We start from the raw sequence: 24,741 nt of genomic DNA on the forward strand, positions 1-24,741 counted from the left end.
CAGTCGACGGCTTGTTAGGAACCCAGCCACACAGCCAGAGGTGAACGACCTACACGACCCGCCAGAGAGCCAAGTGTCATCTGTTCAGATAGCCGCTCCCCATCGCTGGTATTACTGCCTGAGCTCCACCTTCTGTCAAATCAGCGGCAGCGTTAGATTCTCATAGGAACACAGACCTTACTGTGAACTACGCACGTGAGGCATCTAGGTTGCTGCTCCTAATGCGGATCTAATGCCTGATGATCCCAGGTGGAGCTGAGGCAGCGATGCTAGCACTGGGGAGCGACTGCAAATACAGATTACCATTTAGCAGAGAGGCTTGACAGCACAGAGACCATAATAAATCAATTGCTTGCAGACTCATGTCAAAACCCTATCAGTGAGTGCCAAGTGACAAGCTGTATCTCTCTGGTGCCAGGCTTTAAGTCAGAATCTGACACTTGGTTTAGTCCGAGGTGGCTCACCCATTATTTTATTTACCACTTGGTGGGTGCCTCTTTCCTGCACTGTGTACTTGTCTCAGCCACAGTTTTGGTAAGCCCAGTGCTAAGCCTAGAATGTTGTGGGTTGTGTGATTATTTCATTATACATTACAATGTAATAATAATAGAAATAAAATGACAATAAATGTAATGCACTTTAATCATCCCGAAATCGTAGCCTTCCCCTACCCACCACCTACCTGAAAACTTGTCTTCCACGAAACCAGTCCCTGGTGCCAAAAAGTTAGGGACCGCTCGTATAAAGGACCCATTTCTTTCACAGCTCTTATCATGACTGGAAATTATCGTTTACTCCCCTCTCCCCCGAGATGAGCCCCCTGGGGCAGTAAGCTTACCTGACATGACCACCCTCACCCCTAGCACAGTGGTAAGTGGTTACATGCTACACCCTCGGCAACAGTCTACAGGTTCCTAAAGGTCGGAGGGATCTAAGGATCACTGCTTCCGCACAGGTCGGAGGCGGCAAGGACCAGCGGGATCCAGTCCCCGGGGCTCTTCTGGATTGTTCTGGATACGAAACAACCGCTCCTCCTTCGCACCCAGCGCGAGCCCGCTCTGATGAGAAACCGCGCTAAGGTGTTGGGACTGCCGGGGGGGGTGGGGNCCCCCCCCCCCCCCCCCCCCCCCCCCCCCCCCCCCCCCCCCCCCCCCCCCCCCCCCCCCCCCCCCCCCCCCCCCCCCACAAGGAGGCGGCCTAGCGCCCTCTAGGAGACGCAGGCCCGAGTGAGCCCAGCCTCCAGTCCTCTGATTTATCCCGTTCACTCCCTGAATCCCTTGGGAGTCACCGGAGCATCTGCATTCACCGCCGTGGAAGACCGAAGCAGAGGCGTGGCGACAGCTTCCCCTTACCTTGAGGAGACCCTGCAGGGCCAGAGGAAGTGCGCGGGGCTGGCCTCGGCTCCAGCGCCTGCCTGCCTCTTGGGGCTCTGCGCTGACACTTCCCCTTTTATCTTCGGGCCTCTTCCTGTAAGCAACGCCCCTCTTACCTCAAGCCGCTTCCCCTCGGAGCTGTGGCCCCAGGAAGATGCTGCTGAGCTTGACACGTCACCTAGATGGTGCCTTCCCGTCCCCCACGCCTCGAACTGAATGTGCAGAGGGCGTCCAGGAGGTGACGGTGTACTGGGGCAGGGATCTCCTGTCCACCTTCAGGGTGGACACAGCCTACGATGTACCAGGCACTGGTACACCAAAGAATGAAGGTGACACTTACCCATGGTGACAGGCACTTTTGCACACATTATCTCATTGAATTCATGACACAACCCATCTGACAGGGAACGAACTCAGGGAAGTCCAGTAACTTGCCAGGTCACACAGGTCCTAGACCCTGGAGTCCCATATTTCCCCACTACTTCATGAAGCTGCCAAACTCATTAATAGTTTCAATATGAGGTGGTGAGCGGGAATGACAGAAGCATCGGGCAAGAGGGATCAGCTCTGCCAGCAGTGGCAGAATGGCTAGGTGAGTGGGGACAGATTATGTAAACCGAACTTGAAAAGGTGTGGCAAAGGAAGACCCGTCACCTTCTGGGTGACTGTGTTGTCCCCCTTCACTGACCTGTAATCTTTTTTCGTTCAAGGACTGGGTGCCCAAAGCCAGCGTCCTAGCAGGGTCCTTATAGTGGTAGAGTAATTTTTTTTCAATTTTTTAAACTATAAAATGTTTAAATACATAGAAAAATTTAAAGACTTAAATGAACACCCACTGACCATCTAGATTTAACAACCAGAATGCGATGTGTATAACACTTCACAGCTTATAAAGCCTCTTGCTAAGTGACCAAATTACAAATGAAGCTCTCACTGATGAGCGGGTAGAAGACCTGTTCAGATCTCATTACTGCAGCACCTCGACAGGTCGCGTCGCCCACTGAGCCCCACTTTGGGAAGCTGGCTTCCTCGCCCTTGGTTTCTAGGGAGAGGAAAGTCCTGCTCAGGAGTTTGTAGGCTGCCCCAGAAATCAGTTTGCCCTCAAGCAGTTACAAGTATGTTTCTCAGTGGTAGATTCCTTGCCTGAAATTCACTTGGAACTTGGTTTAGCCCCTCAAAGTCTCAGATAGCTTCCTTAAAACTCAATATACTGGGGGCAATGGAGAGTTCATGTCACAATGGGATCCATTATTCTCCACTCCAGATTAACACAGGAACTGTTCCATGATCTTCCCAGCAGTTGTTTCCATTTCCTCAATAGCAGATATGTATCGTATTTAAATACTTCATAGACATCCTTTAGCATGATGGTTGGGACTGATAGCACCTTAGAGACTAAGGTAATTATAAAATACTTTTTAAAAACTATCTTTTTCTTATTATAAAAATACATACTGATTTAAAAATCACAAAGTGATGCCAAAAAAATGAATGCAGTAGTCTTAGTGGACAGGGTCTGGGCCAGGAGGAGGTCCACCTTGGACCTCCTCCTGGCCATTCTTCACTTTGTGTAGGAAAGATTCCACAACACGAGTCCAGGTGGTTTTGAAGGTATGTTTATTAAAGCTGGGGACAGTGAAACAAAGGAAGGGCTTAAGCTAGAAGCAGCAGCAGGAGAACCTAGGCGGGGCTGCTTGGGCTCACTGAGAAATAAAAGTCATAGTGACAGAAGTGAGCTCCCTGGGAAGTCAGAGACAAAGAGAGCCTTGCATACAGGTTCAAGGGGTAAGCCGCTGCCTGCTCCTCCCCTGACTGCAGGTCTCGTGGGGGCCATAAGAGTTTAGGAGGAAAACAGCAGAGACACAAGGCATGGGTGAGAGAACACACTGTGTGTCCTTTGTCTTGAGATTTATCTTCTTTGGCTGGCTGGACTCCGAGGGGAGGTCTACGGTCTCAACAGAATATTCATTAGGTTTTCAGGTGTGTCCTTCAATATGTTAACCCATCAAAATGTGCATATAGAGGGATCCGTGGTTATTTTCTGGTTAGTTTCATTTTTTTTTAATTTTATTTATTTATATTCAGAGGGGAAGGGAAGGAGAGAGGGAGAGAAACATCAATGTATGGTTGCCTCTGGTGTGTCCCCTGCTGGGAACTGGCCTGCAACCCAGGCATGTGCCCTGAATGGGAATCGAACCATGATCATGTGGTTCGTAGGCCCGCGCTCAATCCACTGAGCTACACCAGCCAGGGCTGGTTAGTTTCATTTTTAAAGAACATTATCAAGAACATCATTGAAGAGGGACTAGGCCCTAGGCTGTTCTATCCCAGGAAAGTCTGGAATGTGTAAAATATTTGCTCCTAAGTGTCCTTGGTTAGGGAAGATAAAATCTTGTGATTGATTAGCTACTGTAAATTGGTCAAATCCTTTGGCCTTGTTTAATTATTTTGTCTCAGTTTCCAGTATTCCATTTGTCAAGGAATTTCATTGGCTTCTTACTATCCTGCCACAGTAGAAAGCAAAACCGCTAACAACCAGGAATGGACTAAAGGCTGGGATTCCTCAGCTGTGCATTACTTAAATATAAGAGCAGAGTTTGGACCCTTTGCAGCAGCTGCCTTGAATGTAGATTTGTCATGTTGTCCCTAAAAAGGGCACACATAAGTCCCAGAGGTACAAGAAATAAGAGTTCAACACTCCATTCTAATTGGTAAATCAAAGATTTAAAATGCACCCCAAGAACTATAATCCTATTTTTACATTTCTTCATTGTAAAAACTCACTGGAGCCTAAAAAAAATGAACGCTTCATGAGCCTCTCTACCTAGAAACGCCTCAATGACATCAAAACAGCACTTTTCAAGAAGTCCCTTCCTCAGAACTGCCCATTGCAGAAGATGTCACTGCAATTGCAAAAGAGACTGGAAAGCCCAGCTTCCTATCCAGTCTGTCACAGTCACAGCTTAGAAGAGTTCCCTGGCCAGTCAAGACAGGGTCAGAGACCCAAGAAACACAAATGATTCTGCAATCATCACATAATTTCATCATTCTGCGTCAGCAGTGGGCAGTTGCTGTTTCCATAATCTTGTCCTGGTCCTGGTCCTAGAAACACCCCAGTCAACACCCTGCTGACCAACCTGACAATTTCACAATCTGTCATTTGTACCAGAAATGTGCATCTTAGGGAAAATATTGAGGTAGTGTTTATCTTTTCAGCAGGATCCAGAGAACATGACGTTATCAGCTGTCAAACCAAAAGCACTGATTACTCTTTTCAGCACTGATTTACTGATAACTGTAAAATACAAAGCACATGAGCCAACTGGACAATAAGATAAATTCAATCAACCAGAACTCACGGAAGCCTTTGATCTCAGGCTGGTCACACACAGGATTGTTTGTTCAGCCAGGCATCAGAATGTTGTCACTGACCTGCGGGAGTGGTCAGTAATGCCCATTCTGAGCTTCAGTGGTCAGCTAAAAAAGGTGACAGTTACAGATGCATAGTAAAGTTGTCATACAGTGAGACAATATTGCAAAGTGACTAATAGAGTGGGTTTGAATCCTGGCTGAAGGCAAGTTACTAAGCCACTAAGTTTGTCTGCAAATGGGGTGATGAATCCTGCCATGCAGGGGAGCTGCAGAAACTCTGGGAGAGAATGTATATAATGTGCTTTATAGAGTGAGCACTGTTGGAAAGTAACTCCATTACCAATGAAACATCCATAAACCAAAAATGTCATGAGAAAAGACAAAGGTTAAACCAGAATATGGACTCTAAGTCATAATCTAAGTGGTAGAAATATCACCATTTTGCAACCACCATTGTAGCAAATCAATGCTAAAGGATCATCAATGAATGCTAAAACCATGGGATGAAAAATGGTGGGAGAACCAGACATTTCTGCACAGATTACTAATTAATTACAAAGAAAAATGTCCCTTTACAATGGAGAGATCTCAAGGATGACCGAATGGACCCTGAGTCTAATAATGAGGAAACAATCACACAAATCTAAACTGAGAAACATTCTGCTTGGGCCAGAACTTTTTAAAAACATTCATGTTTTGAAAGAATCAAAAAGAACAGGGCCCTGGCTGGTGTGGCTCAGTGGATTGATCACCAGCCTGAGAACAAAAGGGTCACTGGTTCGATTCCCAGTCAGGGCACATGCCTGGGTTGGGAGCCAGGTCCCCAGTAGGGGGTGTAAAAGTCAACCACACAATGATGTTTCCCTCTCTCTGGAAACAAATAAATAATTAAAAAAAAAAAAGAGCAGGAAAGTGTGAAAGTGCTCTAGATGAAAGGAGACCATAGAGACATGACAACTAAAAGCAGTGCTGACTGGGCCCTGGGCTGAAGGAAAAAGCTGTCAAGGACATTATCAAGACAACTGGGGGAATTTGATTTAACAATGTTTTGTTTCCTGAGTGTAATGACACTATTTTGATTATTTGAAATAATAGACTTGTATCCCCGTTCATAGTATTTAGGATATCTAGAGTACTTGGAGTGATATCTGATAATGTTTTACATTTATTATCGAATGGTTCAAAAAAAGAAGTGGTGCATGAATATGAGAGAGAGAGAGAGAGAAGAGAGAAGATCACCAAATAGTATAAAGTGTTAACAGTTTGTGAATCCAAGTAAAGGATTTATGTGAGTTTGTTGTACTTATGCGCTCAACTTTTCTGTAGGTTTGAAAATTTTCAAAACAAAACACTGGGGATAAAAATCTTGTTATGCAGAAAGACAGAAGCAGTTAACTAAGGAAGAGGTCAGTTCACCCCTGGTACAGCCACCATGAGCCCCCCTGGGGCAATGGGCCGTGAGTTCCAAAGGACACCTGTGCCTTTTTTCACCTTGTTTCTCTGGCATCTGACATGGTGTTCAGAATATTCATTCTGTGAATGTGCAGAGATGCGTGTTCTCTCTCTCGGGTGTACTTCCAGGAAGCCAGAGCAGAGTCAGCCCTGGGAACAAACAAATGAAGGTGGCAGTCCCGAGAGTGGCACCATGAGGACCTCATGTTGCTGGTGGTACCAAACAGCTGGAACTACATTAACAGGGGTGACACCAGGGCTTACCTCCTGGCAGTGCCCTCTGGCCTTGCCTGCCTTCTTGGGCAGAGAACCACAAAGCTTGCAGGACTGTATTTACTGCTCCGTATTCCCCCAACTATTGGCTCTGGGTGGTCAATAAAACCCAAGAGTCTAGAGAACAGTTGGCCAGAGGGGCTGATCCTCATCGTGGTCATCTCCAACAAGGGACCAGGGACTCTGTTCCCACCCCCGAACGCTGAAAGTAGGAAAGAGGAAAGAATCTGAGTTCCTGCCCAAAGATCAAGAGGCTGGAATCCAATTCCAGACCCTCCCTCACAGACTTTCCCACAGCCCGACAGTCTAGCCCTTGGAGATGAGAGCTGGGGCACTGGAAGACCCCGTGTGGGGCAGGTATCAAGTCCTCCCAGCTGGAAAAGTGTCTGAATCTAGACGAAAGAGAACACAAGCCACCAATGAGCTCTTATAGTCTCAGTTCCCACAAAAGCACAAAGTGTTTCCTGTGCCTTTTCCGTTATTTCACAAGTTCTTCTCACTTACACCCTGGGCTCCAGGACAGAGGACCTTTTCTCCTCCCAGAAGCCAGACAGCTGGCTCTAACCTCTCCTGGTCAACACCATGGCCAAGACCCCTAGTGACCATCTGTTGTACTCCCTGGAGGAGCTGGTGCCCTATGACTTTGAAAAGTTCAAGTTCAAGCTGCAAAACACCAGCCTGGAGAAGGAGCATCCTCGGATACCCCGAGGCCAGCTCCAGACAGCTAGGCCAGTGAAGCTGGCTACTCTGATGCTCACCCATTATGGGGAAAAGTGTGCCGTGCGGCTGACACTGCAGGTCCTGAGGGCCATCAACCAGCACCTCCTGGCAGAGGAGCTCCACAGGGCGACTGGTTCAGGTAAGCAGACCCCATGTCCCCTCCTCCGCTAGCTGTTCTTGAGGTGGGGTGGGAGAGGCAAGAACTAGCACTCCAACTTAGGGGCTAGGAGTCCCAGGTCCTCCATGACGCTAGTGACTTTGCTAAGCAAGGCCCTTTCTCTTTGGAGCTGGATTAGCAAAGTGAAGGCCCCCAATGGCTTAAAAAGGGCAGGGGCGGGAGTGGGCAGCTGCAGGTTCGGACTCAGGGAAGGATCAGGAGAGGCAGGAGCTAGATGCCTGGTTTCAAAGAATTCCTCATGTTGTTTTTGATCAACACCTGTGTGCAGACAACTATCCGGGTGAATAAAAATGGCTTGCTAAGGGATCATATTAACAGGGTTTATAAGTGATCTTTCCCTTGTTAACCATCTAATTTCAGTTATGAGTTCTTCTTTCACACGTTTTACAAAGGCCACTTTAAAATTGTCAAGAGGACTTTCTCCTTTTTTTTCTTCTCTGTTTCTTCCTTCCCTCCCTGCCTTCCTTTTTCTCCTTTTCTCCTCTTCTCTCCTCTCTTCCTTCTCCTTCCTCTGCTACCCTTTTGCTGTACTTTCTGATTCTGTTATACTGTAATCAAATAATGTGGCCTATTTGCTTTCTGCTTTCAAACACATTTTAAAAGATTTGGGGGCGGCTAACACATGGTCAGTTTTTAAGATGTGCTTTGGGCCCTGGCTGGTGTAGCTCAGTGGATTGAGCATGGGCCTGCGAACCAGGATCATGGTTCGATTCCCAGTCAGGGCACATGCCTGGGTTGCAAGCCAGGTCCCAACAGGGGACTCACAAGAGGCAATCATACATTGATCTTTCTCTCCCTCTCTCCTTCTCCTCCCCTCTAAAGATAAGTGAATAAAAATTTTTTTAAGAATATCCTTTGTTGTGTTAATTTTTCTTCAATTTCTACACTTTGAGAGTACATTAGAAATGCTTCTAATGTTCCTTTGTGGTAGAACAGTTTAAGTAACTTAAAATTCTCTGCTGTTTGAAGTAACGATAGAACTGAACCAACTATCATCTGAATCTGCATTAATTTGATGAATAGAATTACTTTTTCATGTTTTAAAATCTGGTTATTAGCAAGTTCAGGGTTTCTCACCAGTTCTTAAGCCATCTTTGGTAACTTATGGTTTCCTACAAAGCCAACAGCAAAGTGTTTTAAACAATGTTAAAAGAACTTTAATGAGCTTCCTCAAACCAAATATTAAGGTGCTAATTACAGGTTATCTTCATTTCTTTATTAGAGTGGTAGTTTTATATCCCAGGATGGAATTTCAGGGATTATTTAGAATACTAGCAAATACTTGATTCAAATTTTATTAATTTTGGAACTTAAAAAACTAACAAATTCCCTTTAAAACGTATCAGTAATCAAATTCTGAAAGGCCGAAGGCTGCCAGTGTGACGGCTCACACTGCAACTTGAACTCCTCTTTGTGTAAATCTTGGGGCTAAGTCTTTCCTGTCGTTTCTGTTTTACTAAACAGCACCCAGAAGTTTCAAGGCAAGCTGTTTATTTAAAAGAACTACCATTTACACTCACTTATCTGTGGGAGTTAGGATTTTCTTCACCTCATGAAACCAAAGGGAAAAACAGATATAAATTCCTTTGTGAAGTTTTAACTGCCTTTCACTACCTCATTTCAAATTTTTATGCCAAAAAAATTCTTTAATTCTTTAATCTTTTTAATTCTTTAATTAAATTAATTAAAGAATTAATACTTTAATTCTTTTTATCGAGAAATAATTGACATATATTACTGTCTAAGTGTAAGGCAGACATACAGCATGATGGTCTGATTTACATATATTGTGCAATGATTACCACATAGTTTCAGCTAACACCCACCTTCTCATAAAGTAAGTGGGAACTTTTAGGATTTACTCTCTTTAACAACTTTCCAATGTATCATACAGCAGTATGCAAATTCTGCTCCCCCTAATTGTCTAGGGGGAATGCCACCCAGCACCCTCTTCAAATGAAATTGCTCTCTTGAGGTTTTTCGGACTGCATGAATAATGTGAATTGGAGCAGAGGCCTAAAAGACAGCGCTGGTGTTTACGAATCTTCAGGAGAGATTTTCCTTCTCTGCTGTATCTAGTGTCAAGATCTATAGGTACACATTCGTGCTGTCCTCTTCTGTGTGGAAGGTTTTCTTTTTTTCCTTTAAAACTTTTAAGTATAGATTTTCCAACATACTCAGGGGTAGAGGGTACTATGGGGAAGCCTCTTTGTACCCACCCCCACTTCGATGATTACCACTCTCTGACCATTCTGACTACAGCTGTTCTTCCCTTGCTTACTATTGCAATTGAGTTTTGTTTTTCTGAGAAATTATTGGTTGATAACATGTTTCAGGTGTACATTATAATTCAACGCACTACAGCATGCTCACCACGAAAAGTCTAGTTTACACCTGTTAATTCTTCTTTTTGACATTTCCAGAAAACTTATTTGTATGTCCACCTAGATGAACCTTACTTTGAAACACTCAAACTTCCCCCAGAGGGTGCACCATGCCCGGAATGGATGCGTGAAGGAGATGGAGCAAGCCCTTATCTCACCTCCTAATTCCAAAAACCCACTTAATATCTTGTCCTTGGGTAAAAAATGTACCAGATATTAAACTGATAGGAACAAGTGCTACACTTGATCTCAGCCAAAAGGCTGAGAAGCAATAGACCTGTTCATTCTTCATTGATTTTATAAGCGAATTCTTTATTTATTGATTTTATAATCACACGCAATTCATACCAGTAACTAGGGTTTTATTTATCTTATGTATGAAGAATTCTGTTTTTGGAATTCTCATATTGGAAATAAATTCTCCTGCCTAAAAAGTTTGAAGATACTATTTGAAAAATATATAGCAAATACTATGTTTTCATTTAATGGTAACTGATTGCTATTGTCTAGAATATTCAGAACTTTCCTCTTTTTTCAAGATTTTACTTATTTTTAGACAGAAGGGAAGGGTGGAAGAGAGGGAGAGAAACATTAATGTGTGGTTGCCTCTCGCACACCTCCTGCTGGGGACCTGGCCTGCAACCCAGGCATGTGCCCTGATTGGGAATCGAACCGGTGACCCTTTGGTTTGCAGGCTGGCACTCAATCCACTGAGCCACACCAGCCAGGGCCAGAACTTTTCCCATTTCTGTGGATTCTCTCTTCTGTCTCTTCCCCCAGCCCTAGGCCTGAGCACCCAACATTTTCATGCCTTTGCATCACCTTGTCTTTTCAGAATATCCGATACAAGAAAGTGGCACTGACTGCTCGGCAATGTCTTGTTTATCTGGGGAGAATAAGCCCAAAAGCCTAAGGATACCAGATGGCCTGGATGGTGACAGGCAGCAGCAAAGTGGTGATGGGGCAACCAGCCAGCCTGAGGCTGGGAAGGGGCCCCAGAAGAAGCCTCAGGGTAAACGGAGAGATCAGAAGGGATCAGAGGGCCTGGATGTTCAGGGCAAGCCAGGCCCTAGGAGCATGACTCTGTCTTCCAAGAGAAGTCCATTCCCAGGCAAGCCACAAGTGGAGAAGGGGAGCAATTCAAGTGTCAGGCTACGCAGGAATGCCAGCTCTGCAGGAAGACTCCAAGGACTTTCCAATGGGTCATTTTCTGGGTCCCCGGGCAGGAAAGAATGCAAGCCATCTGAAGCATATGTACCTTCAAAAAAGAATCGACCCAGAAGTCTTGAATTTACCATTTCTTCAGGAGAAAGAGAACTGCCCAATCTAGGAACTCTTCTGCCTCAAGAGAAAGTCATAAGTGAGAGTCCCAACTCAGCAGCTATGCTCCGCAAAGTGGCCACTCTGGATGTAGGGGCTACCGTAGCTCTGGAGAAATGCTCCAGAAATCCAGAACATTCTGTGACCCTGGATGGGGAAGCATTCAGGAATGTGTTTTCCAATATGTCATTGGCTGGAGAGGAGAAGACCTGGGAGCATCCAAAATCCACACCTTCAGAGAAAAATAAAAATGAGGAACCAGAGACCCCTAGGACCTCAGGAGAGGCAGTGGGCAGTGAGCTTTTAAATCCAGGAGTCCCTCCATCTTCAGGTAAGAAAGGACCTCAGAATCCAGATGACCTGATATCCTTAGGGGTGGTGACCTGTGCAGGTATTCCTCCACAAACCTTTTTTTATCCCCATTGTACTAATGTTACTGGATCCCTGGGTGCCCCCTTGAGGTCCCCAACCCTTTGAGAATCTGTTGGAGGCTGTGAATCCTGGGGAAAAAACCTACAAATGCACATCTTCACAAAATGATACCTTAAATTTCAGTTAGTTATTTCTTACACACTCTGAAATCCTGCTTTAGAATTCTAAGGTCTTCATGGATCCCAGGTTGAGCACCTGGGAAAGACTGGGTAAAAATGTCCCAATAGACCTGTGGCCACATGTCATGGAACCAAGAATCCACGATTTGCCTCTCAGGAGGAGAGCTGTTGGCCAAAACCTCAGGTCTCTTTTATACGAATGAGGCAGAAATTAGAATTATGCTGGGTTTTGAATGACAGAAACACTGTCATAACAGTAACTAAAACAAGAAAGAAGTCTGTTCCTCTTTTACACAAATGATACACAGGTTGTCCAGGGCCTGTGGTATTCTGTGGGCCAGGAATCCAGGCTCCTGCTGTCTTCTGCTCATCAAATTTGCTTTCAAGCTCATGGTCTCAAATGGTGGCATCCTCATTCCAGGGAGCAAGGTAGAGAGACAAAGGAGAATAGTGGCACTTAGGGAAGCTTTCCAGAAGTTTCTAGAAGTTGGTCATGACACTTCCATTTACATCCCTTTAGCCACAATATAATCAAATGGCCACAACTAATTGCAAAGGAAGCTGAGAAATGTCATTTTATTTGGGGTGGAGTTGAGTCAGGGGGAGCAGCCTTATGGACAGCAATCAATTCTACCACAAGGGAAGGAGGGGAGAACAGTTATTATGTGGCCTCTTGCAGTCTCACAGATATTTTCTAAGTTTCTGGAACCCTGTGAGAGGAAGAGGTGGGAGGGCATTAATGGTTGTGTTTCTACTTCTTCTTGGGGCTCCTGTCATTTCCGCTCCATGAAGTTGTGCTATGGCCTCGGGGCAGAGCTAATCACAGCTGTATGTCATCACGGCAGGCTACACCCTTTAGCCTTATAAAGTCCCTTTCTTTACTTTCATTTAATACTTCCTGAACGTGGGTATAAAAGGTGGTCCACTTGTTTCTTCATTCAACACAAACTTCCCAAAGGCTGACCACGTCTCGAGGACACTGCCAGGAACTGGAGGTCTGGCTATGAGCCAGTCAGTGTCCCCCAGAAGTACCCACTATAGTCATGAGTAGCCTGGGTGGTTTTGGGGTGGTTTTAAGTGGTAAAGCAAACACTGGTCAAAATGTCTGTCTTTATATTACCTGTTCGATCAGTGTATGTGTGGGAAGAAGGCATAGAATTTACAGCAAAAGGCCTTTCTTTAGGATAAGTACCCAAGAATTCCAGGTCTCAGGACTGTCATGAGATCTAGCCCCTAGCTCTCAGTACCAGGGACTTGTCTGTTGCCTTGCTGGAGGGAAATCAGAGGAGGACAAGCTAGAAGTGGCCACAGTCTAACAGAGAGCTTGTGTGTCTTGGGCATGGGCTCTTTCCCTCCTGTGCTTTTGCATTACCGCTTTGTAACATCCTGGGTTTGCCACTCAGGAGATTTTTCCACTGCCATGTCCCTAGGGAGGCCGCAGGATGAAGCTCTGTATCCCCTCTGCTGTGCCCAGGAAGGAGACCCGGTTGGTGGCACTTGTGTGCACAATTCTTGCAGCTGCTCCATTGATTCTAGGGATCCCAAGACCTTGGGTGGTTGCTTGCCCAGATGCCACAGGTACCAGGCCTTGCTCCCAATGGAGAGCTCTGGAGACCTTGAACAACAGGAGGGCCTTCTGATGGCCTGTCTGAACCCTAAGCCCCTGCCGCAATGTGAGCGTCACATGAAGCAGGCCCAGTCGCTCTTCTGCGAGGACCATGGGGAAACCATCTGCCTCATCTGCAGCCTGAGTCAGGAGCACCGAGGCCACCGGGTACGCCCCATCGAGGAAGCTGCCCTGGAATACAAGGTAGGACTTCCTGCCTGGGGGCCCTTCTCTGCTGAGCACTTGGACATGTGGGGGCTTGCTTCATTTTCCCAATGACTCTAGGAGGTTGGTATGTTAGTCACCATTCTTGAGCTGTAAATGACAAAATCACAAAACAAACCAGGATAGCAAAGACAGAATTTACCACTTCATGTAGCTCAGAGGTCCAAGGGCCTCACTTCAGGTATGGCTGAATCCAGGTGCTCACAAGGTCATTGGGAATTCCTTTTTCTTGTTTCTGCTTCCCTTGGTGTGATGGATTCATTCTTTCCTGGGCACCCCTCCACTTGCTCTTGGCTGCACACCCTCAGCTTTACTCCCCAAAGCAGATTTTCCCCTCTAGAGTTGGTACCAACTAAACATAGCAGGAGACAAGTTTAAGCTTCAACAAGTGTTCTTTGTCTAGGAGCAAATTCAGAAGCAGCTGGAGCATCTGAAGGAGCTGAGAAAATCTGGAGAAGAGCAGAGATCTCAGGGGGATAAGAACATAGCAAACTACCTGGTAAGGCCAAGGGTGTTTCTATGTCCAGTCTTTACCCAGGTTCACCCCTCCAGAAGGAGGGAAGGGACAGAGCATAAACTAGGGTCCCCGAGGTTCTGTTCTGGTTCATAGGGAAGCAGAGCTGATCACATATTTAGAATTACCTGCTCTTGTGGGGCAGGGGAGAGGAAGGTAACAAGTGTCCAAGGATGAGCTCATGCCTGCAGAGGGGGACTGACCACCACAGGGAGGGGCATCTCCGAGGATGTATTACAATTTCTCATACTCATCATGAAACGGTTAGAGAAACTAATACCAGAGGCTGTGGCTCAAGGATGGGACTGACAAAAAGGAAGGACTTTTCAACTTGAATACTCTTCTTTAATGCTTTTATCATGGTTGTTGTTGTTGGTTGTAATTTTTTACAAAAACAATGTTGATTTTTAAAATTCAAATGGTTAAAATACACATTTTCTTTAAAACCACAGTTTTTGCAATGCCACAAATTATTGGCCTTCCTCTGTGGAGCTGATGTGCAGCCTTTCGGATGTGTAAATTGTTTCCATTTTACCTGCAAGTGAAGGCACCTACTCACAGAGCCTTGATCTGTCTGATTCATTTCTGTTGGTTGGATCCCATCTCCTCCTCCGGGTTCCAAACTTTGGTTGGGATCCATCACATCACAATGGGAAACAGGCAAAGAGGCCACAGTGACACAGGCCACTGTGGAAACAACATGCTATTTTCAGAACTTCTCCTTTTTTCAATAATCAAAAAAATTGTACTCATAAGAAAGGGGGAAAGAGTCTTTCGTCAGCTTCCACCATGGCACACCATGGCCAGGGCCAAAAGGTGCACAAGGTGATGGCACAGCCCATCAACCTTATCTTCAGATACTTGCAGAATAGATCTCGGATTCAGGTGTGGCTTTATGAGCAAGTAAATATGTGGATAGAGGGCTGTATCACTGGTTTTGATGAATACATGAACCTTGTATTAGATAATACAGAAGAGATTCATTCTAAAACAAAGTCAAGAAAACAACTAGGTCGGATCACGCTGAAGGAGATAATATTACTCTCCTCCAAAGTGTCTCCAACTAGAAATGACTAATGAAATGAAAAATTGTTGAGGAGCAATACAGTTTGTGTTTTTTAGGTGTTCTTTGTTGCAGGTAGTCCTTGAACATTTATTGATACTGTTTTGAGTACCCTTTTGTTATTGCCAGACCACAATAAATGCTATGTGATTATTTTTATTTTAAAAAAAGGGGAGGAAAGAAAGCTCTTCTTTATAGCACCATGCCAGCTAAAACAAATATAGAAGAATAACTGAATTAGAAATTTTCACTATATAACCACCAATATAAAAATTGACACCAATAGGAATCCTCAATGAATGCTAAATTTTTTAGATCATTAGAGTACAGGATATTTACATACTCTCAAAGTATATTCCCCAAATTACTTAATAACTATAAAGGAACTAATATATATTACAGTGGAGACAGACACTTCCTTAATCAAGTGACTGATTCTAGTATTGCAATAATGGTAATGGGCAAACTAGAAGTTCTTTGCCTCCCCATGAGATACTCTGGGAAGACCACAGCATTAAATATGTGGTACTCTGGTCCACAGTACTTAACCTGAATTTAATCATAAGCAAAATTATCAGATAATTTTAGGATATAGGCCACTACACAAGACAAATGACCTGTCCTTTAAAAAAAGTCAACATTACTGCCAACAACAACATCAAAAAGTGAGGAGGAGTTTTTGGTTCAAAGAACAGGAGTGAGTCCTGTCCTCTTGAGCCAATAATGAAGAGACTTCTTAAGTCCAGTCTTAGTGGATCTGAAGGGCCCTTGCCCTTCTTGGGAGAAGGAAAAGGTGCTCTAGAGCCACTTCACTTCTCCACAGATGCTTCTTAGAGACCATGAGAAACAAGGCAATAAGCTACTGGCTGACCAGTGTGCAACGGTAGTGGAAGTCAAGTTCACTTTCATTCCAATAAATGGACCGACAACCCCATTCAGAGCCATACTGAGAAACTTCTGCATGCCATCACTTGGGGTAGGGGCAGGGAGTGGAGAGAAGTTTCCCTTCTGGAGAGCTTGGTGGTCATAATCTTGTCCATTTATGACCCCAAGTATATGCCATCCTCACACTAGCTTTTCAGGAAGGAAGAAGGTGACATCAGGTATCTGTGTTCTGTGGCTGCTGTAACAAAATACCACCAACTGGGTGGCTTAAACCACAGAAATTTATTCTCTGGCAGTTCCGGAGGCCAGAAGTCCAAAATTAATATCTTGGCAGGGTTGGTTCCTTCTGAGGGTCCTGAGAGAAGGACATATTCCAGGCCTCTCTCCTCATCTTGTAGACACTTGTCTTTCCCCTGTGTCTCTTCACGTGATGTTCTCCGTGTGTGTGTGTGTGTGTGTGTGTGTGTGTGTTCCCTAATTTCCCCACTCTAGTGTGCCCTCATCTTAACTAATTACATCTGCAAAAAACATGCTTCCAAATAAGACTATATTCTCAGGTACTAGGGGTTAGAAATTAAATATATAAATTTTAGAGAAAACATAATTTAATCTATAATAGGTTTTAGGGCATTTCCCAAGAGCCAGTCCCTTTCACCCTCAGTCTGCTGTGAAAGGTTCTGGTCCATTTTGCCTCCTGCTCTGGAATGCAAGCCTCTAAGAGGCTGAGGGAGATGCCTCTTATCCCAGATGCTTCTAGGGATTACTGGGGCACACATCCATCCTACAGCACAGACACCTATACCTCCCTGTTTCCTGTTCCCAGAAACAAACTGAAATCCAGAAGCAAAGAGTCAGGTACCAGCTGGAGAAGTTGCACCGCTTTCTGGAGCAGCAAGAACAGCTCTTTGTGGCCTGGCTGGAGGAACTAGGCCAGACCATTGGCCAGGTCAAGGAGACATATGACAGCCAAGTGTCCAGGGATATTGCCGTTCTCAACAAGCTAATCGAGGAGCTGGAAGCCAAGCAGTATCAGCCAGAATGGGAGCTTATGCAGGTGAGTATGACTGGACCTGGCCTTGACCTGTACACTGTGCCCAGTAGGATGACATGGACACCCAGCACTGACATCAGCTCTGTCCAGGTCCTTGGGGCCAATGGTGGGACTTGGTCTTGGTGACCTGCAATGCCTCTTATGCCCAGACCCATTTGATAAGCTCTTAGGATCCCAGAGTGGCCCAGAATCCAGGGGTTCTCCTGGCATCTCCCAGAGATCAGCAGGCCTTGCGTGCAGTTATGTTGCAGGCCACAGCTAGGCTGCCACCTCAGGGAATTAGAATTAGAATTGGGAGAGGTACCCCAGTTTTGCTGATGTCCTGGGGCCAGAGAGACCAGTAGTCAGTGCATCCCATAGGATTGTGGTAATGGAGAGCTTCCCTCTTTTCTCTCCTAGGACATTGGAGTCACCCTGCACAGGTATTGAGAGGTCCCCTGATGATCCCTTGGGTGTCCTGCAGGAAGCATTTGGTGAGGCAGTCCTAGAATGGAGATGTTCCCAACTCTGAGTTTGGGACTCCTCCCCAGGTTCCTCCCATTTCCTGCAGCTACCTAAGGCCTTTCTGGATTTGTGTAGGGAAAACAGGTGTATGATCAGGAGGGAGAACATGAGCTCCAAGACTGGAAAGAATGAACACAGCTTGCCGTGCTGATGGTGGCTACCTAAGACACCTTCCTAATAGATTGTGTCCAATGCAATTCACCTCAGGAAAACTGTTCCTGCAGAGTGCTTGTGGTCTCAGGGAGGGAACGGACTTTCCAGGAGTGGAGCTGCTAAGCCCAGCAGGCAGGGGAGGATATCGGAGTGAGGAGGCTGGACATTACAATCATCCCAGAAGCCTCATGAAATCCTGACATCCAGGCCTTAGCAGATGAATTAAAGCTGAATCTTCAGGAGTGCAACCCAGGAATCAATTTATAAATCTTTTTTTGTGGTAAAATATACATAACATAAAATTCACCACCTTAACCATTTTTAAATGTACGCTCAGTGGCATTAAATACATGCACATTATTATACAACCAAGACCACCATCCATCTCCGGAACATTTTCATCTTCCCAAATGGAAATTCCACACCATCAACCTCCCCACCCTGAACCCCCAGCAACCACCATTCTACTTTCTGTCTTTGTGAATCTGACTACTCTAATGACCTCATATAAGTGGAATCATAAAATATTTGTACTTTCATATTTGGCTTATTTCATTGAGCACAATGTCTTTAAGGTTAATCCATGCTATAGCATGTGTCAGAACTTCATTCCTTTTTAAGACTGACTAATATCCTACTGCATGTATATATCAAATTTTGTTTATCTGTCCTTCCATCAAGGGACAATTAGATTGCTTCCACCTTTTGGCTATTGTGAATAATGCTGCTATGGATACTGGTACAGATATATGTGTTTGAGTCTCTGCTTTCAATTCTTTTGGATATATACACCCAGAAGTGGAATCTTTCTGTCATATACTAATTATATGTTTAGTTCCTTTTTTTGAAGAAGCATCGTATTTCCCACAGTGTCTGTACCATTTTACATTCCCACAGCAATGCATAAAGATTCAAATCTCTCTACATTCTTGCTAACACTTGTTTTTTTAATTTTTACTTGATTGATTTGAGAGAAAGAGGAAAGAAAGAGAAACATTGACAAACACATACTGATTGACTCTTGTATGTGCTCTGACTGGTGATTGAATCCACAACCAGGTATTGGGATGATGCTCTTACCAATGAGCTACATGACTAGGTCTATTTTTTTCTTAACAATAGCCATCCCAATGGGTGTGGAGTAGTATATCATTGTGTTTTTTTCCTCACCAACTATCATGTTATTTCCATAGAAAGAAAAAGACTAGGGAAGTATAATTAATTTGACATAGATAATTCTGGGCTGAACATTTCAAATCAGAAGCATTTTAAGGCAATTCTTAAAACTCATTGAGAAGTTAGTATCAGTGGTTTTTAAAACTCCCCACGTGATGCAAATCCATGGCCAAAGTTGAGGACCATGATTTAGAACTTGAAGTCCAGGGAGGACTTTCTTTGCAAAGCCCAGGCTGGGCTAGGTATAGCCTGTGGAGGTTGCACGTCCCTTCCATTTTATGAGAACTTGGGTCACTCCCATGCTCCAGCCCTCTCTGGACACCAGTTTTTGTTTCTAGAGCCAAGACAGTGACTATCCCTGAGCCATGGACCACTCCTCTAGAGGTAAAAGAAAGGATCCACCTCCTCCACCAGAAATCAGAGTTTGTGGAGAAGAGCGTAAAGCATTTCTTGGGTAGGTGGGCTTGTGGAAAATAGGAGTTACCTGCTCACTTCCTCCCTGAGATGCATGTATCCAAGAGTCCCTGGGCATCCCTTCTCCACCTCTCACAGCTTTCTGACTCTGCCTTCAGCCTCCCCCAATCTGTCTCTAGCTGGCAAACTTAACTCTGGCTCCCTTTCTCCTTTAGAAACCCTGCGTTCAGGAATGGAAACCTTCATTGGTAAGTACGGTGGTGGTAATATGTGCTGAGCAAGAGTAATTATGATATTCCCTTATACTGTTTATTTCTGGGCATTATTTAGAAGGGAGGAAAGCACCTGTAACAAAGGCAAGAGAAAGGTCACAACAGGCCCTCACAGGCTCTGTGCAAGATTCCTTTAGAGGGGGGTCAACTCATCAGACCTCAAAAGTCTCCAAGGCAGGCCCAGGAGCCTAAAAGGAATGGGGTTATATCCAAGCAGAGGAATCAGATTCCTGAACATCAGGGTCCTTGTCTTTCCTTGTTGTAGGAACCAAGGTAGATTTAACCCTCAGAATGGGAATACTCAGGATTTCCCCACACCCCCCTCATCTCCTTTTTCTCTGTAGTTCCAGAACTGACTGGTGCTCAGGCACATGCTGGTAAGTGCCCAGATCAAGGTGAGTGGCCTTGGCCTGGTGGGTCCCTGCGCTTCCCCTGTGTTCCAGAAGAACAGCCCTGCCCATGTTTCCTGGAGGTGGGGAGAACCTGTGGGGATGTTGCCCATGGACCCCTAGCTAGGTATTCTAATTATCTCTGCAGTTTATGTGCTTCTGAATGCAGAAACTGACCACCCCAACCTCATCGTTTCTGATGACCTGAAGAGTGTTAGACTTGGAAACAAGTAAAACTGTATGTCTGATAATCCAGAAAGATTTGATAGCTGCATCATCGTCCTGGGCTCTCCGAGTTTCCTCTCTGGCCACCATTACTGGGACGTGGAGGTGGAAGACGAGACAGAGTGGGCCCTAGGCATCTGCAAGACATCCATAAGCAGAAAGAGGAGCATGACTTTGTCACTTGGAGAATGGCTACTGGGTAGTGATGATGATGAAGCAACATGAGTACCAGGTGTCCACCTTTCCCTCAATCCACCTGCAGATGAGAAAGCCCCCCAGGCGTGTGGGTATCCTCCTGGGCTACTTGGCTGAAGACATTTCCTTTTACAGTGTGACAGCCAAATCTCACATCTACACATTCACCAGCTTCTCTTCCTCTGGGCCCCTTCAACCTATCTTCAGCCCTGGAACACATGATGGAGGGGAGAACATGGGTCCTCTCACCATCTGTCCAGTGGGTAGCCAGGTGCCTCACTGAATGGCCTACACTTCTTGTCTTTCTTCCAACTCCCAACCTTGCATCTTGAATTCATACACTCAACAGTTATTATTGTACATATCCTGGGTTCTGGGTGCTTTGGGAAATATAATAAATCAGAAAATAGTCTGTGTGCCCCAGGAGCTTATGGAGTAGTAGTCAAAGTAAGCTAGGTACTTAAATAGCGGCAAACCAAGGGTGAAAAAAGAAAACACATGTAATGATGACATGCCACATGTTCTTCAGAGTACAAAGTACATGGCTATTGCTCAATAAATCCTTGTATGTATTAACACCCTAAAAGGTTCCTGAGACAGAGATCCCACTCTCATTTCCCTCAGGACCCCATGGCAAGGACATGTCCCCTCAGTTTATTCTCCCCTGTTTTGAAAATTTGGGAATTCTAGATTTTTTAAAAAGCAGAGTATCTTGCTATAATTTGTTTTTTGTACTTGGAATAATAAACTATGATTCTTAAACAGCACTGGTTAGGCCTGATAAATTGATTAGAAAATTTTATCATAATTCCATTTGTTGTCACTCAACTGATCACTGTGAGATTCCACTTCCCTACTGAACACCATGAGAGAGATGGGGCTACTGTGGTGGGAAAACATTTGACATACATTCCAAGTGTCCAGTTATTCTGTCCAGATCTATATCTGAAAATTGTGGGCCTATGGAATATTAGGTGCTCTAGTTCTCAGATGTCCCCTCTATCATCCCCCATTACATGCAAAGAGAAAGGATGTAAGAAAAAAATAATCAATGAAGATTAAACTCCAAACTCTTCCTACACCAACTCCTCTTTCTGTATCTTCACACTACAGCCTAGATTGGACTCCAGTTCTCCATGGTTGTGACCAGAGCACAAAACATATGTTTTGCTGTCTTCATGGTGCTTTGTTCTATGTGAATGATCCACATGCTGACACAGTTCATGTGCCCTATTTGCTCAACTGTTCCCTATGGTTGGTCATTTGTTACTTCCAATTATTCCTGCCCTTCTCACAATAAGCTTCATGTTTATTTTCCATCGCCTCACTTATTTTTTCTCCTGTTATTCTTAAAATAGTTTTAGAATGTGAACTGTTTGATAACATGTGCTACAGTGGCCATATAATCCTCCAGAAAGATTTAAAACATTTCATGCCCAAAGCAATGTTTGACATTATTTTTCACTGGTTTAATAGAGATATGATGAAGTTTTACCTACGTTTTATTTCACTACCATTTATGAGGCAGTGAATTTTTCCAAGTGAATTTCTACTTTTTACTTCATTCTGTAGAAATGGTACAGCTTCTCCTGGCTGGTGTAGCTCAGTGGATTGAGCGCGGGCCTGCGAACCAGATGATTGTGGTTCGATTCCCAGTCAGGGCACATGCCTGGGTTGCAGGCCAGTTCCCAGCAGGGGATGCACGAGAAGCAATTGATGTTTCTCTCCCATACATTGATGTTTCTCTCCCTCTGTCCTTCCCTTCCCCTCTAAAGATAAATAAATAAAACCTTCAAAAAAAGAAATGGTACAGCTCCTTTGGCTATTTAATTGTAGAATCTAAATATTGAAATTTTTTGTTGGTAGTATGTTCTTCATAAATATTTTAGATACTAAATATTTGTATCTGTAAGATGAAATTTTCCCTGTCTGGTGTTTTTTAATTGTGATATATTTCACATACCATAAGATGCACCCTTTGAAAGTGTACAGGACTTCCGGTCAAGATTGGCAGAGTAGGTGAAGGCTGTGCTTGCCTTTTCCCACAACTACATCAAAACTACAACTAAATTATAGAACCAGGGAGTTTCTACAGAACCACCACCCTTGAAAACCACCTGAAAACTAGCTGAATGAAACTCCTAAACTAAGTATATAAAAAAGAAGCCACACCAAGATTGGTAGGCGGGACAAAGATGCAAAATGGGCTGTGGAGGTGCCTGCTGAAGAGCCAGGAAATCCAGCCCTACACCAGGCTCCCCAGCCCAGACCACCAGTGCCAGGAAAAAAAAATTCTCCAAAACATCTGGCTGTGGAAATGAGTCTCAGGTGTTCCTCTTCAAAGGCTTGTGCACAGACTTACTCCCTGATGTACTCAACTTGTTCTGACTCCAGCTCCAGGGGCAGCAGCTCAGAAAGTGCCAGGGAGAACAGGACAAAACTGAATTGTCTGGCTTCAGGGTGAGGATGGGAAGAGCAGCTCTCTCTGGGGCCATACTGCTGGCAACTTTGTTCCTTTGTTGACCCCTCTCCCCACATAGCCAGCAGGAGCAGACTGGTACCAAATCTCAGTCTCCATCAATATCATCCCACTCTGGTGATTCCCTAAAACTCACACTACCTAAACTCAAACACTAACCCAAACCTCTTTCAGTGGCTATTCCTAACAAGATGCCAATCTTGACTCATACTGGTGACTCTCCTAAAATCTCAAGAGGTCCACAAACCCAGTCAAGCAGCAGCTGGCCTCAGCATGCCCTCTACCTCTTGCTAAATGGCCCTGGGGCCAGTGGCAGTAGGCCTTGGTTTGCACCATAGACTCTCTCAGGTGGGAGTGAGTCCAGCACAGACACCTATCTAATGCAGATCACACTGTCACTCCTACCACTTGTCCCCAGACCAGGCACAGGTAGTGGCCGACATGGGCCTACAGAGAAGCCCCCCACCCAAAAAGCCCTAGAACCAACACATCTGGTGGCTGGCTTCAGATTACACTAGAGCACTACCCAATTAGTTCCACAAATAACATACCCAAACTGTTGACTTGGCAGGAACCACAGTCCCAATACAGTGTATAAACACTCCATGGGGTCAATCTCTGCACTACAGCACATGTGCTGTAATCACATCCAGTCCCCACAGTCAGTCAGCCTGGGGTCAATCCCACCCACTGACTTGCTAGCAGCAATCAAGATTCAACAACAATAGGAGAACACACAAAACTGACACCAAGGACACCCCAGAAAACCCAGCTCAGACATTTTATTTCGTGTTGAACTTTCAAATTCTACAATAGGATATACATGTCAGCTGCTCCAACTTGCAAAATGAACTATGTATTTTGCTGCCTGTAACGTGCACTTTTTTGCCCAAATTTTTGAGGGAAAAATAAGGATGCGTATTATGCATGGGTAGTACTAATTTGTTAACAGTAAATAAAATTTCTTGTACCTTGTTCCTGTTCTCATGTTTTACAATTATTTGTTACAAAAAATTTCTCATACCATATGTTCAAAAATAAATACTAAAATTCCTTTATAATATAAAAACAAATATCTATAAATAAATAAATAATTGAATTTAAAAATTAAAACAAAATATTTTTTCCTGAAAATTTGGGCCCAAAACATGGGTGCATAATATACATGACAAAATATGGTAAACTCTTTGTCACTCTTATTGAATTTATTGGAGTGGCATTAATTAATAAAATTATATAGGTTTGGGGTATACAATTCTACAACACATCATCTGTATACTACATAGTGTGTTTACCACCCCAAGTCAAGTCTCCTTCCATCACCATTTATCCCTCCTTTACCCTTTTCTACCACTCTCCTAAACACTTCTTTGATTCCAACAACTGGATGAAAATTGTTGAGTGATTTTCACTAATACCGTTTTTAAAGTTAACACTGATATATATTTTAAGACATCTCAGTTTCCCATTTTGCTTCAACATTAAACTTAATGTTCTCTTAAGTGTGCTTTCATTTGTTATTAAATACCATTTTTTGTATGTCTAAGGACAGGAGTCTTACTTTTTTCCCCCAAAAAACAGTTTTTGCTAACACCATCTAGTTCACACTAGGTTGAAATTGCCCTTTCATATAGGTCCTCATATATTCAGACCAATTTTGGCACTTACTGCTCTTCTCTACTGTTCTATTTACTTACTCTTAGTTCAAACTGTATTGCTCTTTTTAAAAGCCTTTATTTATTTTTAAAGAGAGGGGAAGGGAGGGAGAAAGGGGGGGAATGATGCGCATCCATGAGAGATACATCCATCGGTAGCCTCTCACATCCCACCAATTGCGGACCTGGCAAGCGTGTGACCTGACTGGGAATCCGACTGGTGACCTTTCGTTCTGCAGGCCGGCACCCAATCCACCGAGTCACACCAGCCAGGGCTGAAACTATACTGCTTTGATTAAAGGAGGAGGTTGC

General features: G+C 44.4%; 1 protein-coding gene and 2 pseudogenes across 2 annotated transcripts; 2 read left to right on the forward strand and 1 right to left on the reverse strand.

The window, feature by feature from the left end:
• The first annotated feature begins 7,027 nt into the window (after positions 1–7,027).
• Positions 7,028–20,125, forward strand: MEFV (MEFV innate immunity regulator, pyrin). Of its 2 annotated transcripts, XM_037043363.1 has the most exons (10): positions 7,028–7,329; positions 10,588–11,403; positions 13,054–13,433; positions 13,858–13,953; positions 16,740–16,970; positions 17,367–17,389; positions 19,139–19,254; positions 19,430–19,462; positions 19,831–19,863; positions 20,024–20,125. In XM_037043363.1, the coding sequence occupies exons 1-10, from the start codon at positions 7,053–7,055 to the stop codon at positions 20,107–20,109; spliced, it is 2,091 nt and encodes a 696-aa protein (XP_036899258.1). In that variant the 5' UTR covers positions 7,028–7,052; the 3' UTR covers positions 20,110–20,125. The 2 variants fall into 2 exon arrangements, with proteins under 2 accessions (XP_036899258.1, XP_036899257.1); XM_037043362.1 differs by having other exon boundaries at positions 19,831–20,068.
• Positions 9,851–10,025, reverse strand: LOC118985127 (uncharacterized; annotated as a pseudogene).
• LOC118985075 (small nuclear ribonucleoprotein E-like) lies at positions 14,758–15,192 on the forward strand (annotated as a pseudogene).
• Positions 20,126–24,741: the final 4,616 nt, after the last annotated feature.

The sequence above is a fragment of the Sturnira hondurensis genome, unplaced genomic scaffold, assembly GCF_014824575.4.
Source record: "Sturnira hondurensis isolate 20B ecotype Veracruz unplaced genomic scaffold, ASM1482457v3 Scaffold0004089, whole genome shotgun sequence".
NCBI lineage: Eukaryota > Metazoa > Chordata > Mammalia > Chiroptera > Phyllostomidae > Sturnira > Sturnira hondurensis.

Bases quoted from the DNA above. Each gene is read 5' to 3' on its own strand.
- MEFV (XM_037043362.1), top strand. From the start codon at position 7,053: ATGGCCAAGACCCCTAGTGACCATCTGTTGTACTCCCTGGAGGAGCTG. The intron at 11,404-13,053 runs GTAAGAAAGGAC...CCATGTCCCTAG, and splicing joins AGGAGTCCCTCCATCTTCAG to GGAGGCCGCAGGATGAAGCT. The intron at 17,390-19,138 runs GTATTGAGAGGT...TTTTGTTTCTAG, and splicing joins ATTGGAGTCACCCTGCACAG to AGCCAAGACAGTGACTATCC.